The sequence below is a fragment of the Octopus sinensis genome, linkage group LG25, assembly GCF_006345805.1.
Source record: "Octopus sinensis linkage group LG25, ASM634580v1, whole genome shotgun sequence".
In the NCBI taxonomy this organism is placed as follows: domain Eukaryota; kingdom Metazoa; phylum Mollusca; class Cephalopoda; order Octopoda; family Octopodidae; genus Octopus; species Octopus sinensis.
The window spans coordinates 11,192,294-11,207,584 of record NC_043021.1 but is presented as its reverse complement, the minus strand read 5'-3'; the positions used below and the strand labels follow the sequence as shown (position 1 = coordinate 11,207,584).

The window sequence follows — 15,291 nt, the reverse complement described above, 5'->3', positions numbered from 1 at the left end:
ATCGTTGCCGCTTTTGGTTGGTCATCTTGTGTGGAGTGTCTTTCGAACTTTGAGCTTCTGAGAGTTTTAAAATGAATGACGCCGTGTTAAAAGCCAACAGTTGGCGACATCTGGTGAGGAGTGTCTTAAACACCTACAACTTCGTCGGATGACGCCATGTTTTAAGGTCAACAGGTGAAGTTGTTGAAGTTTTATTTTTATTAATTCGTCGCTGTTTTTTTTTCTTGTTTGTTTGTTTTGTGGTTTTTTTGTATGGTGTTTTTTAATATTTTTTTTTTCATTTTCTTTTTGTTTTTGTTTCAGATCCGGATTAAAGGTCAAGTGAACGGATTATTGAATGTAATTAAAATGGAGAGCGTAAACAGTCGGGTATCTGAAGACGTTAACAACAACAGCAATTATAATTTTTTGGGGAAAATAGGTGCAGGAGTGGCTGTGTGGTTCCGGGTTCATTCCCACTGCATGGCACCTTGAACAAGTGTCTTCTATTACAGCCTTAGGCCGACCAAAGCCTTGTGAGTGGATTTGGTAGACGGAAACTGAAAGAAGCCCGCCATATATATATGTGTGTGTGTCTGTGTTTGTCCCCCCCCCAACATCACTTGACAACCGATGGTGGTGTGTTTACATCCCCGTAACGTAGCGGTTCGGCAATAGAGACCGATAGAATAAGTAGTAGGCTTACAAAGAATAAGTCCTGGGGTCGATTTGCTCGACTAAAAGCGGTGCTCCAGCATGGCCGCAGTCAAATGACTGAAACAAGTAAAAGAGTAAAAGAGAAAGAGGGTAAAAATTAATTAAAAACACACTTATGCAATGTGTGTGTGTGTGTATATGTGTGTCTATGTTTGCGTGTATGTGTGTCTATGTGTGCGTATATGTCTATATACGTGTGTCTATACATGTATTTGCGGGTTATGTGTTTGTGTGTGTGTATGAATGCGTATATATGTATGAATGCATGTGTGTGTATGATGATACGTGTGTGTGTGTGTCTATGTGTGCGTATGTCTATATGTGTGTCTTATACGTGTTTTTGCGATTATGTGTGTGTGTGTGTATGAATGCGTATATATGTATGAACGTATGTGTGTGACGATACGTGTGTGCGTATATTATATACGCATATATACTAATATGTACATATGTATGAATGTATATATGTGTGCATGACGATAAGTGTGTGTTTGTGTGTATTATATATATGTATATATGCATGCGTATATATGTATGTATGTGTCTATACGTGTGTGTGTCTATGTCGGTATGTATGAGTTTTGGTGTATTATATATGTATATATACATGTGTATGCATGTGTGTGTATGTATCCCTGCATGCACATGTGTGTGTCTATACATGCGTGTTTGTGTGTGCGCATGCGCACGTTCAAAAGAGGAAAGAGACTAAATCACAAGATTCTGCAAACTTTTCTGATTCAGAAGTGATGGGCTAAGAAGGAAGGGAAGACAAAGAGGATGCGGAAGAGGAGGGGCTTTTAAACCAAGACAAGTGTATCCGACAGGCAGGATATAACCATTTCTAATTATTCCTTAAAGTCAGCTGTGGTAGTTGTCTCAACCCAGCTAAATAGACGTGTTTAAGGTGTGTGAAGGTTTTGGTAAACAATTGTATAATGAGCGATTCTATTTTCATTTCATTTATTCTATTTTATTTTTAATTTTGGGTTGTTTTTTTAACAAGGCGGTGAGCAGGCAGAAACGTTAGCACGCCGGGCGAAATCCCTAGCGATATTTCATCTGCCGTTATGTCCTGAGTTCAAATTCCGCTGAGGTCGACTTTGCCTTTCATCCTTTCGGGGTCGATTAAATAAGTACCAAGTTACGCACTGGGGTCGATATAATCGACTTAATCCGTTTGTCTGTCCTTGTTTGTCCTCTCTGTGTTTAGCCCCTTGTGGGTAGTAAAGAAATAGGTATTTCGTCTGCCGCTACGTTTTAAGTTCAAATTCCGCCGAGGTCGACTTTGCCTTTCATCCTTTCGGGGTCGATTAAATAAGTACCAAGTTACGCACTGGGGTCGATGTAATCGACTTCATCCGTTTGTTTGTCCTCTCTGTGTTTAGCCCCTTGTGGGTAGTAAAAAAAATAGGCATTTCGCCCATCGCTACATCACTACAGTTCAAATTCCGCCGAGGTCGACTTTGCCTTTCATCCTTTCGGGGTCGATAAATTAAGTACCAGTCGAACACTGGAGTTAATTTAAATGACTTACCCCCTCTCCTCAAATTACTGGCTTTTTGCTAAAATTTGAAATTATTATTATTATTATTATTATTATTATGGTGTCGAGCAGACAGAATCGTTTGCATGCTAACCAAAATACTTAGCGGCATTTCGTCTGAGTTTAAATTCCGCCAAGGTTGATTTCTGCTTTTCGGGATCAATAAAATAAGTACCAGTTGAACACTGGGGTCGATGTAATCGACTCATCCCTTCTCCCAATATTGCTGTCCTAGGGGCAAAATTTGAAACCAACATTCGTCACTTAGCTGATAGCTGGTACTCCGTCGGTTACGACGACGAGGGTTCCAGTTGATGCGATCAACGGAACAGCCTGCTCGGGGAAATATAACGTGCAAATGGCCGAGTACTCCACAGACATGTGGACCTTTAATGTAGCTTTCAGACGCAGTGTGACAGAGAATGTAACAAGGTTGGTCCCCTTGAAATATATGTACTACTCATTGGTGTCAGACGAGTAGACTGAAACAAGGTGAAGAAAAAAAGGGTCTCGCTCACGGGCACAACGCGCCGCCGGGAATTGAACTCATGACCTTAAGATTGCGAGCCGAATACCTATTTCTTTATTACCCACAAGGGGCTAAACATAGAGGGGACAAACAAGGACAGACATAGGTATTAAGTCGATTACATCGACTCCAGTGAGTAACTGGTACTTAATTTATCGACCCCGAAAGGATGAAAGGCAAAGTCGACCTCGGCGGAATTTGAACTCACAACGTAACAGCAGAAGAAATACCTATTTCTATTTCTTTATTACCCACAAGGGGCTAAATACAGAGGGGACAAACAAGGACAGACATAGGTATTAAGTCGATTACATCGACCCCAGTGCGTAACTGGTACTTAATTTATCGACCCCGAAAGGATGAAAGGCAAAGTCGACCTCGGCGGAATTTGAACTCACAACGTAACGACAGACGAAATACCGCTAAGCATTTCGTCCGGCGTGCTAACGTCTCTGCCAGCTCGCCGCCTCTAAGCTACTAAGCTACGCGCCTTCACTCACTTTACTGATGAAAGGGAAATAACTCAATAATAGCTTAGGAGCAAGTCTTATCCTTAGTATAAATCAGCGGATGACAGGATGGGAAAACCTCCAATACGGCCGCTTAAAGTTTGTGTCTGTGTTTTCGTCGCTTGATGATATCTTGGCTTGTTATTCATACAGGTATGCTTGTGTGGTTAAGATGTTCGATTTGCAACTACCTGGTTCGGAGTTCAGTCCCGCTGTGTGGCACTTTGAGCAAGTGTCATACTATTGCCCTGGGCCGGCCAATGTTTTGTGAGTGAATCTGGTTGGTGAAAACTGTGTGATTGCGTATGTATGTGCATGCGTGCGTGTGTGCATGTGTGTGTGTGTGCATGTGTTGTTTGTCCACATGGCACCACCACTCGATGACCGGTGCTGGTTTGTGTACGACCCCGTAAGTTAGCAGTTCAACGAAAGACATATAAAATAAGAACCAGACTTTTTTAAAAAATTAGTATTGTTGTCGATTTATTCGACTAAAAACGAGAAAGAAAAAAAAACTTTACGCCAGTGCTCTAGCATGGCCGCAGTCCAATGACTGAAACAGGTAAAAAAAAAACTAAAAGATCCACTGGAAATATGTAACCAATTGGTGAAAGTCGGAATAGCAACTTCACCAGTCATGGAGACTACATTGACTCCTCATACTCTTGTCTTCAACAGACTTTGCATAGAGAAACACATCAACAAAAACAGCAGAACATTAAATAATGTAATCTAAGATAAACATTGACAATAAATGGGGGTGACTTGGCCACAGATGGTTTGGTAACTCAAGGCCGACCTATGGTTAAATAACATCAAAAAAAAAAAACCCATATTTGTAACGATTATAGCAACATCTTGGCCAATGTTTGTAAAATTGAAAACAATGGAATGATGAATTCTAACATGTTTCGCAAGAGGTACTTTTCCGTGGGATAAGTTCTGATTCCAAGCCGAGCATAAACACCTGTTATTTAGGAATGATCCGATCAACGGAACAGAGCGTAACTAGAAGCTGGACTAATTGCCCCGTTTTCACTTTTAGTCAGAACAGAACTTGAGTTTTTCGAATCCTCGTCAAGGTCGTCGGTGGGAGAGGTGAGCTTGAGAGAATTGAGCGCAGTGGTTTCGGCTGTAACAGAGTCACAAGTAAGGCTGTATTCCGAGATGAAATCAAGATCGGAGCAGGTATGCAAGTTAAAGGAGTCGTACTCCTCAAGGTCAGATTAATATATATATCATAGCCAATGTTTGTAAAATTGAAAAGAACGGAATGATGAATTCTAACATGTTCCACAAGAGGTAATTTTCCGTGGGATAAGTTCTGATTCCAAGCCGAGCATAAACATCTGTTATTTAGGAATGACAGCCAAGCAGTCAGATTGTACGAATTAGCAACAACATGCTGTGTTATGGGATGCATGCAGACAAATTCAGACACGAGATGTGGACTTATTTTACTTAGCCTAAACAAATGTACGAGGGTGAGTCATAAAGTAATACCATTTTTGTTTAGGACAGGTATAATTACCAACACAGGAACATGTATCATGCATCAAAGTGAAGCTGATCCTCTGTGGATCACATCCCCTACTTCTCAACATAGCCACCGTCTCTCTCAACAGCAATGTTTCACCTTCGAATGAGAGCATGTTTCCCTGCCCCATAACATTCTGTTGACTATTCTTTGAGCCACTTGTTCACTACCTCCACACTCACCAGATTTAGTGCCTTCAGACTATCATCTCTTTGGCGCCACGAAAGAGGGCTTGAGAGGCAAACATTATTCCAGTGACAAGGAAGTGAAAACTGTAGTGAAGAAGTGGCTCAAAGAAACAGTCAACAGAATTTTACGGGGCAGGGATACGTACTCTCATTCGAAGGTGAAACATTGCTGAGAGAAACGGTGATGATGTTGAACAGTGGGGATGTGATCCACAGAGGATCAGCTTCATTTTGATGTATGATACATGTTCCTGTGTTGGTAATTATACCTGTCCTAAACAAAATGGCATTACTTTTTGATTCACCCTTGTAGATGTTGGTAAAAACGATATTTGAAGGTGTTTGTGGTGAGACTCCTATAACTCCTTTTAACACAATCTAAGTGTGTTATAGATGCTCAATATATATCAATCAATATGGTTCAAATTTCGTAACTGACTTTCATGTCTCTGATTGTCAAACGAGACAGGAGAGAATTAAAAAGAAAATTCAAAATATCAAGTCAAAAGATGCATTTGATTAGATGCGTGTTTAAACATAAATTCAAATAAATAAAAATAATGATGCAATGCATTATATCAACTGAAGGTGACTTAGACCAATCACAAAACAACAACTTTTTCGATTTATGCAAACAAGTACAGCATGCCATTTCTTGAGTTAATGCCATTTCTGCAGTACCGTAAATCCTCGAGTATAATCCGCATTTTTTCCCAAAAATTTAAAGGTCAAAATCCCTAGTGCGTACTATATACAAGGTTAAAAATGAAAAATATTTTCTAAACAATGTCCGAGTCCCTATTTGCTGTCCAGCAATGTTTATCCAGACGCATTTTGTGATGTCGGGCACGAAAATATCTTAAGCTAAGCCTGAAAGCAATAAAGTCATAAAAGAATCATCCATAACTTGTAGTAAGTAACATTTATTAAACGTTATTACTGTTATTTCTTTATTTTCTGCAAACAAAATGCACAAAAAAGCTACACGTTTGCATTATGTTATATATACAATAATAATAAAGGACGTTACCGTATACATTTTTACAAACCAAGGACATTATATAGACCTCCTTCACTCAAGGGGTACGTATTATACACAATGTTTAGGTTTTTCAGAGTTACAGCCCCCTAAAAATCCCCTGCATATTATACTCAAGGGCGAACTATACTTGAGGATTTACAGTACTTTAAAATCTTTTTCAGTTAAACAAATAAGACAACTCAGTTTCTTCCTGCTGTTACATGCCTTATAAACAGCTGCAAAAGCAAAGAAAAACCAGTTTACATTATAAGTACTGTCACAACTTCATTGCTGTAATCTCCAGATATCTTTTGAAAATATGATAGCAAATATCTTGCTTGGTCCCAAAATAGCTATTAAAGGAATGTCGTATATTTTAAATAACAAAAATCGAAGTTAATAACGTGAGTAATAACACAAACACACGTGTCTAGTTTATACAGACGAAAGAAACAGCATTCATTATTCAAAAATATAGTTTAACAATTTATTTATTCAATTTACTGTCAGATATCAGTTTCACACAAAACACAATCCTCGGACTGATTAGGTGTGTGTGTATGTGTGTATGCAATTAGTCTGCCATGATCCGAAGAACTGATTACATGACCAAAGATTTGCGTCCAGAAAGGAGACTCTTTCAACTGAAAATATCATAGTGAGAAAGTCACATTAACAACGCAGTGTTACTGACTTTGAAAGGATGCAATAGTTGTTGTGGGTGGATGCATGGATGGGTGGATTTTAGGCATCAAAGCGGGTGGAATCTTGGTCTTGCCATACTGTTACCATACTATCTTTGTTACAATAGGAGCCCAAGATAGGAAGGCACTACATCTGCAATTTTAGCACAGAAGCTAGTTATAATTGATAATGGGTCAACAGCCATTACATATATATATATATATATATATATATATATATAAAGGGCATTTATGTATAGTAATGCCTTTAATATAAATAAATATATTTAAGGGGAATAATTAATAAATTTTTCCCTTATGAGGATTTTCACGCTAACTACTTGATAAATTCTTATAAAGATTTTATCCTATTTTTAAATTGTGTATATATATATATATATATATATATAATATATATATATATATATATATACGTAATTTCTTGATTACCAAGGCAACCAATGGTTTTATGTGGAAAAGATCTCCACAATTATTCAAGCAATCCAGCTGGGAATGTTATGTGTGTGTGTGTATATATATATCAATCAATCTCCTTTCTCAAAACAATTGATATATATATATATATATATATATATCAATTGTTTTGAGAAAGAAGATTGATTTGAAATTCTCTCACAATAAAGAGGTTTGGACTTAGAAGTGCTCAAAAGTAACTTGAGACAAAAGATATATGTAATATGTAATATGAAGAAACAAAAGACCTGGTAATTCAATTCGCAAACATGACTCTGATTAGAGATGGATTTAAAGGACAATTGTACCTGATAGATTAAAAATATATAAATACAGACATTTTTAAAAAATCAATAAGTAAATATATATATTAAAAATATGTGTGTAAAATAAAAGATTTTAAAGAATCTCCGGGTGGAGACATAAAAACTTTAAAACATGTGTGTATAGGTAAAGAATATTGGAGAAAGTCTGAGGTGTTGATGGAAATGAACTAAAAGATACAATGAGAAACGAAGTTAAAATCCGGAATAGTTCTTAAAAAATGTCTGTGTATTTATATATTTTTAATCTATCATGTAAAATTGTCTTTTAAAGCCATCTCTAACCGGAGTCATGTTTGCAGATTGAATTACCAGATCTTTTGTTTCTTCACATTACATATATACATACATACACACATACACACAATATATATATATATATATACACACACACACCACCCACATGTTGGGAAATTATTATTTAATTACTAGCTATTAGTCTTTTCTAAATTAAAGTTATTTCTCTAGTAAAGTTTAGCAGTACTTTATATATATATATATATATACTGTATTTGTAGATTAACAAGGCAACCAATGGTTTCATGTGAAAAAGATCTCCACAATTATTCAAGCAATTCAGTTGGGAATGTTATATACATACATATATACATACATACATACACACACACACCACCCACATATTAGTAAATTTTAATTTAATTAATCATTAGATATTAGTCTTTTCCAAATTAAAGCTCTCTTGTAAAAGTGTAGTTGTAGTAGTAGTAGTAGTAGTAGTAGTAGTAGCTGCCATGTTAGTAGTAGTATCACGGGAGTTGCAGTGTGACACAAGGTCGCCAAGCATGCCATCGGAGGTTGGTGCTCGGCTCGGTGGTGGAATCTCCAACGTTTTACTCCGAGTTATCCCAGTTTCCTGAGTCAGATGCCGAATCGCCAAAAGACTCGGTAGTGGGGTCCGCGACCAGAGTGTCGTTAGGTCTGCCATCCCCGTCATCGTTATCGTCCGCATCGCCATCAATCAGGGCGTAACTAGAAGCTGGGCTAATTGCCCCGTTTTCACTTTTAGTCGGAACAGAACTTGAGTTTTTCGAATCCTCGTCGAGGTCGTCGGTGGGAGAGGTGAGCTTGAGAGAATCGAGCGCAGTGGTTTCGGCTGTAACAGAGTCACAGGTAAGGCTGTACTCCGAGATCAAATCAAGATCGGAGCAGGTGTGCAAGTTAAAGGAGTCGTACTCCTCGAGGTCAGGATCAGGATCGAGATCAAGGTCGGAGGTGGGATTATTGGGGCTTCGGGTGTCAAACAGTAAGCTAGAACTCGTGGATGGATTCTTGGAGTTGACTGGTTCAGCCTCATCCGGATTTGAACTGCTGCCTTTCTCCCTCGCAGAGCAAAGACTTGCCAAAGATGACACTGAAGACGAGAGAGGGGACAACTGTTTCGTACGTATTCCAACAACTTTAAGAACATTGTCTAATTTCTTCATGTAATCCAAATGCCCTTTGACCTTTCCAAAAGAGAAAAAAGAAAAAAAACACAGAAGGGAAAAATTAAATTTTGATCAGAAATTTGTTTATAAATTGCATAACAAATATGTGTGTGTGTGTGTGTGTGTATTTTCAAACAAGTGTCTTTACTCTTTTACTTGTTTCAGTCATTTGACTGCGGCCATGCTGGAGCACAGCCTTTAGTCGAGCAAATCGACCCCAGGACTTATTCTTTGTAAGCCTAGTACTTATTCTATCAGTCACTTTTGCCGGACCGCTAAGTTACAGGGACGTAAACACACCAGCATCGGTTATCAAGTGATGTTGGGGGGACAAACACAGACACACAAACATATACACACACATACATACATACATATATATATATATATATATATATATATATATATATATATATATATATATACGATGGGCTTCTTTCAATTTCCGTCTACCAAATCTATTCACAAGGCTTTGGTAGAAGACACTTGCTCACGGTGCCATACAGTGGGACTGAACCCATAACCATGTGGTTGGTAAGCAAGCTATTTATCACACAGCCACTCCTTGCTTTACCTTTTATCTTGTTTCAGTCACTGGATTGCAGCTATATTGGACAAACCACCTTGAAGGGCATAGTCACACAAAGCAACCCCAGTACTTATTAAGTATGATGCTTATTCTATGAGTCTCTTTTAATTGCACCACTAAATTACAGGGACATAAACAAACCAACACTGGCTATCAAACAGCGGTGGGAGACAAACACAAACTCACACACACGCACACACACATATATATAAGAGGGGATGCTGAAAAGTTCCTGGCTTTGAGTAAAAGAAAATAGAGGAGGATCAGTTAATTATGATTATACACAATATATTCTCCTCTCAGATTCACACACTTATTGCAGCAGTCCCTTAGTTTTTCTGAGCCCTGTAGAAGAACTCAGAAGGTTGCACCACCAACCAGGCATTTTGTGATACCCTTAACGCCAGGAACTTTTCAGCGTCCCGTCCGCGGAATCCATGCCAAATCAAACTGGAGTCTGGTGCAGCCCCTCAGCTTACCAGCCCTGCTCAAACCATCCAAGCCATGCCAGCATGGACAACAGATGTTAAATGATGATGATTATTTACATATATACTCTTTATTACTCTTTTACTTGTTTCAGCCATTTGACTGTGGCCATGCTGGAGCACCGCCTTTAGTCGAGCAAATTGACCCCAGGACTTATTCTTTGTAAGCCCAGTACTTATTCTATCGATCTCTTTGGCCGAACCGCTAAGTGACAGGGATGTAAACACACCAGCATCGGCTGTCAAGCAATGCTAGGGAGACAAACACAGACACACAAACACACATATATATATATATACATATATACGACAAGCTTCTTTCAGTTTCCGTCTACCAAATCCACTCACAAGGCTTTGGTCAGCCCGGGGCTATAGCAGAAGACACTTGCCCAAGATGCCACGCAGTGGGATTCAACCCGGAACCATGTGGTTGGTTAGCAAGCTACTTACCACACAGCCACATACATACATACATATATATATATATATATATATATATATAATATATATATATATATATATATATATATTTATTGGGGGGGGGGGGAGTGTGGTTGAATATTGGTTATGCGATGATGCTTGATCATTTAATCCTAATATTCTTAAGAATAAGTCCTGGGGTCAATTTGCTCGACTAAAGGCGGTGCTCCAGCATGGCCGCAGTCAAATGACTGAACCAAATAAAAGAATTCTTTTCAGTTAATCCTACATCATCTTACAGCCTTGATATTTTAATGATGCAATTGCTTACTTTTAGGATGACATTGCAGGGTATGTATGAGAGGCTGGATCTAGCCAGTTTGAACGTAAAAAAAAGTAGAATTTTTGGGTCTGATACAGCTAGTTTAACCCTTTAGTGTTCGCATTATTCTGCCAAAATTAATCCTTTTTTATTCTCATTGTTTTGAACTAATCATGCATTATCTTGTAGCTATGAGATTTTGATGAGGTAGCTGTTAATTTTTAAAACAATATTGTAGGGTTGGTGCAAGAGACCAGATCTGGCCAGTTTGAACATAAAACAGGCAGAATACTTTTGGCCAGATATGGCCGGTTTAAATGCTAAAGGGTTAAACTGCTAAATGGTACATCAATAACAACAACAACAACAATACGTACACCGCATTGCAAACAATGAATGAAACTCACCACATCACTTAAATCGATATTGTGCATACAGTGGTGCGTCAGTTTGACAGGCATCAAGCCGGCGATTTGGAACTGCATGGAGGACGATCTGTAGAGGAACTTCAACAACCAGTCAGCTCTGTGAGAAAAGGAAACATAACAACCATAACAGTAAAACAACATACTAAATATATATATATAGTGTGTGTGTACACGTATATGTGTATGTATATATATATATGTATATGTGCAAGTGTCTGAATATGTATGTGTGTGTATGTATGTATGTATGTATATGTATGTGTGTGTGTGTGTGTGTATATATGTATGTATATGCATGTGTGCAAGTGTCTGTTTGAGTATGTATGTGTGTGTATGTATATATATATGTATGTGTATGTGTGTGTATGTATGTATATATGTGTGTGTGTGTATGTATGTATATATGTGTGTGTGTGTATATATATATATATATATATATGTATATCTATGTGTGAGTATGTATGTGTGTGTATGTATATACATGTGTGTGTTTGTATATATGTGTGTATGTATATATAAATGTGTCAGTGTGTATATATATGTGTGTGTATGTATATATATATATATATATACACATACACACACACATATACAAAAATTAAAGTAAGCAACTACCTGCAATACAAAGCCATATTGAAAAAATTTAGTCATTAATTGTGAGTGCAGGTGCTAAGCGCACAGTTATTGCTAGAAATAAGAGTTAAAACTCTTATAGTTGCAAGAAAAGCACATTCATATACACAGACAGAGTAGATGACAGCCCCATGAGCAAAGCTTGAACACTGGGCTGTGGTTTCGTCCAGTAATTGGGACTCAAAAGCATTGTCACTCCATTGCTTTCATGGAACAGCTAAATTCTTCCACCAGTATATAAGAGGCCTTGTCAATAAGCATCTGGACTGTTGCCATAGTAACTAAGCTAAAGCATGCAGAGTAAAGCCACTTGGCATAGATTGACCTTGAACCCTGCTGTGCAAGCACACTAAGTTTTAATGTTCTAGCTCACTTCTGCTGTTTACAGCACTGTTTGGAAGGAACATGTGTAGCATGTGATCCATGACAAAGAAAGTTGCCATGGCGATACCTACTCAGAGGCCTATGCAAAGTAGCAGAGAGCACATGGAGAGCAGTGTATGAGACGTACACAAGTGTATGGGTGGTTCAGACGTTTCCAAGATGGCTGAAAAAATGTCGATATTGACGAACATTCTGGGAGACCCACAACCAGCAGAACTGAGAAAACATCGCAGATGTGCATGCAGGCGTGAGGGGAAATCATCAAATTACCATCAGTGAGTTATCAGAGGATGTGCAAATTAGTCATGGTTCAGTTCAGTCCATTATCACTGCAGATCCTGGTATGAGATGCGTGTCTGCCAAGTTTGTGCCAAAACTGCTTTCAGCTGACCAAAAGGACACTCGGGTTTCAATTGCACAAGATCTTCTTGATTGTGTCGGGAATGATGAAAACTTTGCGTAGGCCTCTGAACAGGTATTGCCAAGCTTTTGGCAAAATTCGATGCAGATTCTCTGTTCAAATTTCTCCGTTATGGTCAATGCTACGATCACACGCTACGCACCTTCCTTCCAAACACTGCTGTAAACAACAGAACTGAGCTAGAATGTTAAAACTTAGAGCAGACGCAGAGCAGAGTTACTATGGCAATAGTCCAGATACTTATTGATCAGACCACGTATATTTGCTATACAAATTTATGGCTGATTTGGTAATATGTCAATGTGTATAGTAAAAATTAATGTAAGTAGCTAACCACAGTACAAAGCCAGAGAGAGACAGACAGACAGATTGTTAGAAGAGGTGTACAGATTTTATATATTAAGACAAGAGGTTTGACAGGATTTGGATAAAAACTATCTATTTCGTGCTTTTGTCCTTTTCAGGGTTTCATCTTTCATCTGTTTCAGGGATTCATCATGGTGAATCCTTGAAAGAGGCAAAAGCACTTCATTTTTAACCGAATCCTGACCCCTACTTTTTTCTTTAACGAATGAGAGAAAGAGGAAATGGAATTCATGGTATTCTTTATTAATCACTCCGATCGTTTCGATCCGTCGTGCATCGGTCCTTCATGGGTGAGATTTTGAACAACAGGTTGTTGCGCATCGTTGACTTGAGTTTAATGGGCGAGGTACCTTTTTAAAAGTTGCCTAATGAGACATATCTGCATGTGTGTGTGTGTTTAAAGTGTAACAGTATGTAGTCTCATGGTTAGGATGTTGGGCTTACAATATTAAGGTCATGGGTTCAATTCCTGGTTCAGGTAGCACATTGAGTCCTTGAGCGAGGTACTTCGTTTCACATTTGCTCCAGCTGGTACACATCGGAAAATGTGTACCAGCTGGAGCAACTACCTCCACCAGTATCAACAGAGTCCTCTCTCTGACTGAACGACAGATTGTAAAGATGATTCAGTACAAAGTATGATTTTACATACAGGTGAGATATTGGGTGTATATGAGAGCATATGCAATGGATGCATAACGAAGGGTGAAAAAATGCAAATGAGGTGAGTAAGGTTTGTTGCATGTGTTATCAACAATGAAGCACAAACGAATTCAGAGAAAAACCAGGTGTGAGAAGTGAGAAATCAAGTGTGAAATACAAAAGAGAAGACTGTGCCGGTGTGGATACATGAGTCACATGCAGGATAACAAATTGGACAAAGTGCCCCTGAGTGATTTAAATGGAAGATTGAGGAAGACTTGGGTGGAGTGGGGTGGGGTGAAATAGTCAGGCTAACTCCCAGGGCTGCTGAAACACAGAAAGAAGAGAAAGGATTAGAAGAATTAGTAACAAGCTGCATGGGCGAAAATCCTTCGAAATGCATGCAAGCATTGGAAATGGTCATAATACGTATTATTAGTGCCAATAGAATACATATCAGGCTTCACAAAAATATTTTTTTTAAAAGTACAGGGGCCAATTCCTTCGACTAAAAATTCTTTGGGACGGTGCCCCAACATGGCCACAGTCTAATGACTGAAACAAGTAAAAGATAAAAAGATTCACGCACACACACGTAACAGTAATAAAGAGGTTACAACCGCGATGCGCACACAATGATAGTTCGCATGCACACATGCAAAGTAGCAGCAGGTGTTGTAAGCTTTGGCTTATGCAAGGAAAAATTAAATAGCAAAATCTGACATTAGGACATGATGGTCACATTAGGAGTATGGACATCGATGAGGAGGCTTTCAAGGCTAACCCTTTAGCATTCAGATTATACCGTCAAATGTAATACTTATTTATTCACATTGTTTTGAATTAACCCCTTAATGGATCAATTATTTTGACATGGCGTTTCATTTCAGAGCAATTTTTTTTTTTCATTTTCTAATTATATACACTGTGTTAATTACAAAAAAAAAGTTTTTTTTATCTTGTTTCCTTTATTTTTTATTATAGAAATTAAAATGTACTTTTACTCATTTGGATTTGAATGAGTTAACTCGGACATTGAAAAAATACATATAACAGGTGCAGGAGTGGCTGTATGGTAAGTAGCTTGCTAACCAACCACATGGTTCCGGTTTCAGTGCCACTGCGTGGCATATTGGGCAAGTGTCTTCTGCTATAGCCCCGGGCCGACCAATGCCTTGTGAGTGGATTTGGTAGACGGAAACTGAAAGAAGCCTGTTGTATATATGTGTGTATATATATATATATATATATATATATATATAATATATATATATATATATATATATATGTATGTGTGTGTATGTTTGTGTCTGTGTTTGTCCCCCTAGCATTGCTTGATAACCGATGCTGGTGTGTTTACGTCTTCGTCACTTAGCGGTTCGGCAAAAGAGACCGATAGAATAAGTACTGGGCTTACAAAGAATAAGTCCCGGGGTCGATTTGCTCGACTAAAGGCGGTGCTCCAGCATGGCCGCAGTCAAATGACTGAAACAAGTCAAAGAGTAAAAGAGTAACTTAACTATCTTCGATTTTTTATAAGATGTATTGCTTTTAAATCAAAGGAAAATTTTTTTTTACAATGGGATAGACAGTTTATTTAGAATGATAATTTTTAAAACAAGGAGTTACACATAAAGTTATCTT

The 15,291-nt window shown here is 38.2% G+C and overlaps 1 protein-coding gene across 4 annotated transcripts in view; it reads right to left on the bottom strand.

Annotated features, from left to right (window-relative positions):
- Positions 1-3,993: 3,993 nt before the first annotated feature.
- Positions 3,994-15,291, bottom strand: part of LOC115224380 (transmembrane and coiled-coil domain-containing protein 4) — a 53,229-nt gene continuing 41,931 nt past the window's right edge. For 2 of the 4 annotated variants that reach the window (XM_029795264.2, XM_029795265.2), the window contains 2 exons: positions 11,181-11,298; positions 7,883-8,972 (listed from right to left, as the gene is read on the bottom strand). In XM_029795264.2, the coding sequence (XP_029651124.1) occupies positions 8,358-8,972; positions 11,181-11,298 (733 nt within the window). In that variant the 3' untranslated portion in view covers positions 7,883-8,357. Of the gene's footprint in view, positions 4,314-7,882; positions 8,973-11,180; positions 11,299-15,291 lie in introns of those variants that run through there. The other 2 variants (XM_036513454.1, XR_005003875.1) reach the window with 2 other exon arrangements.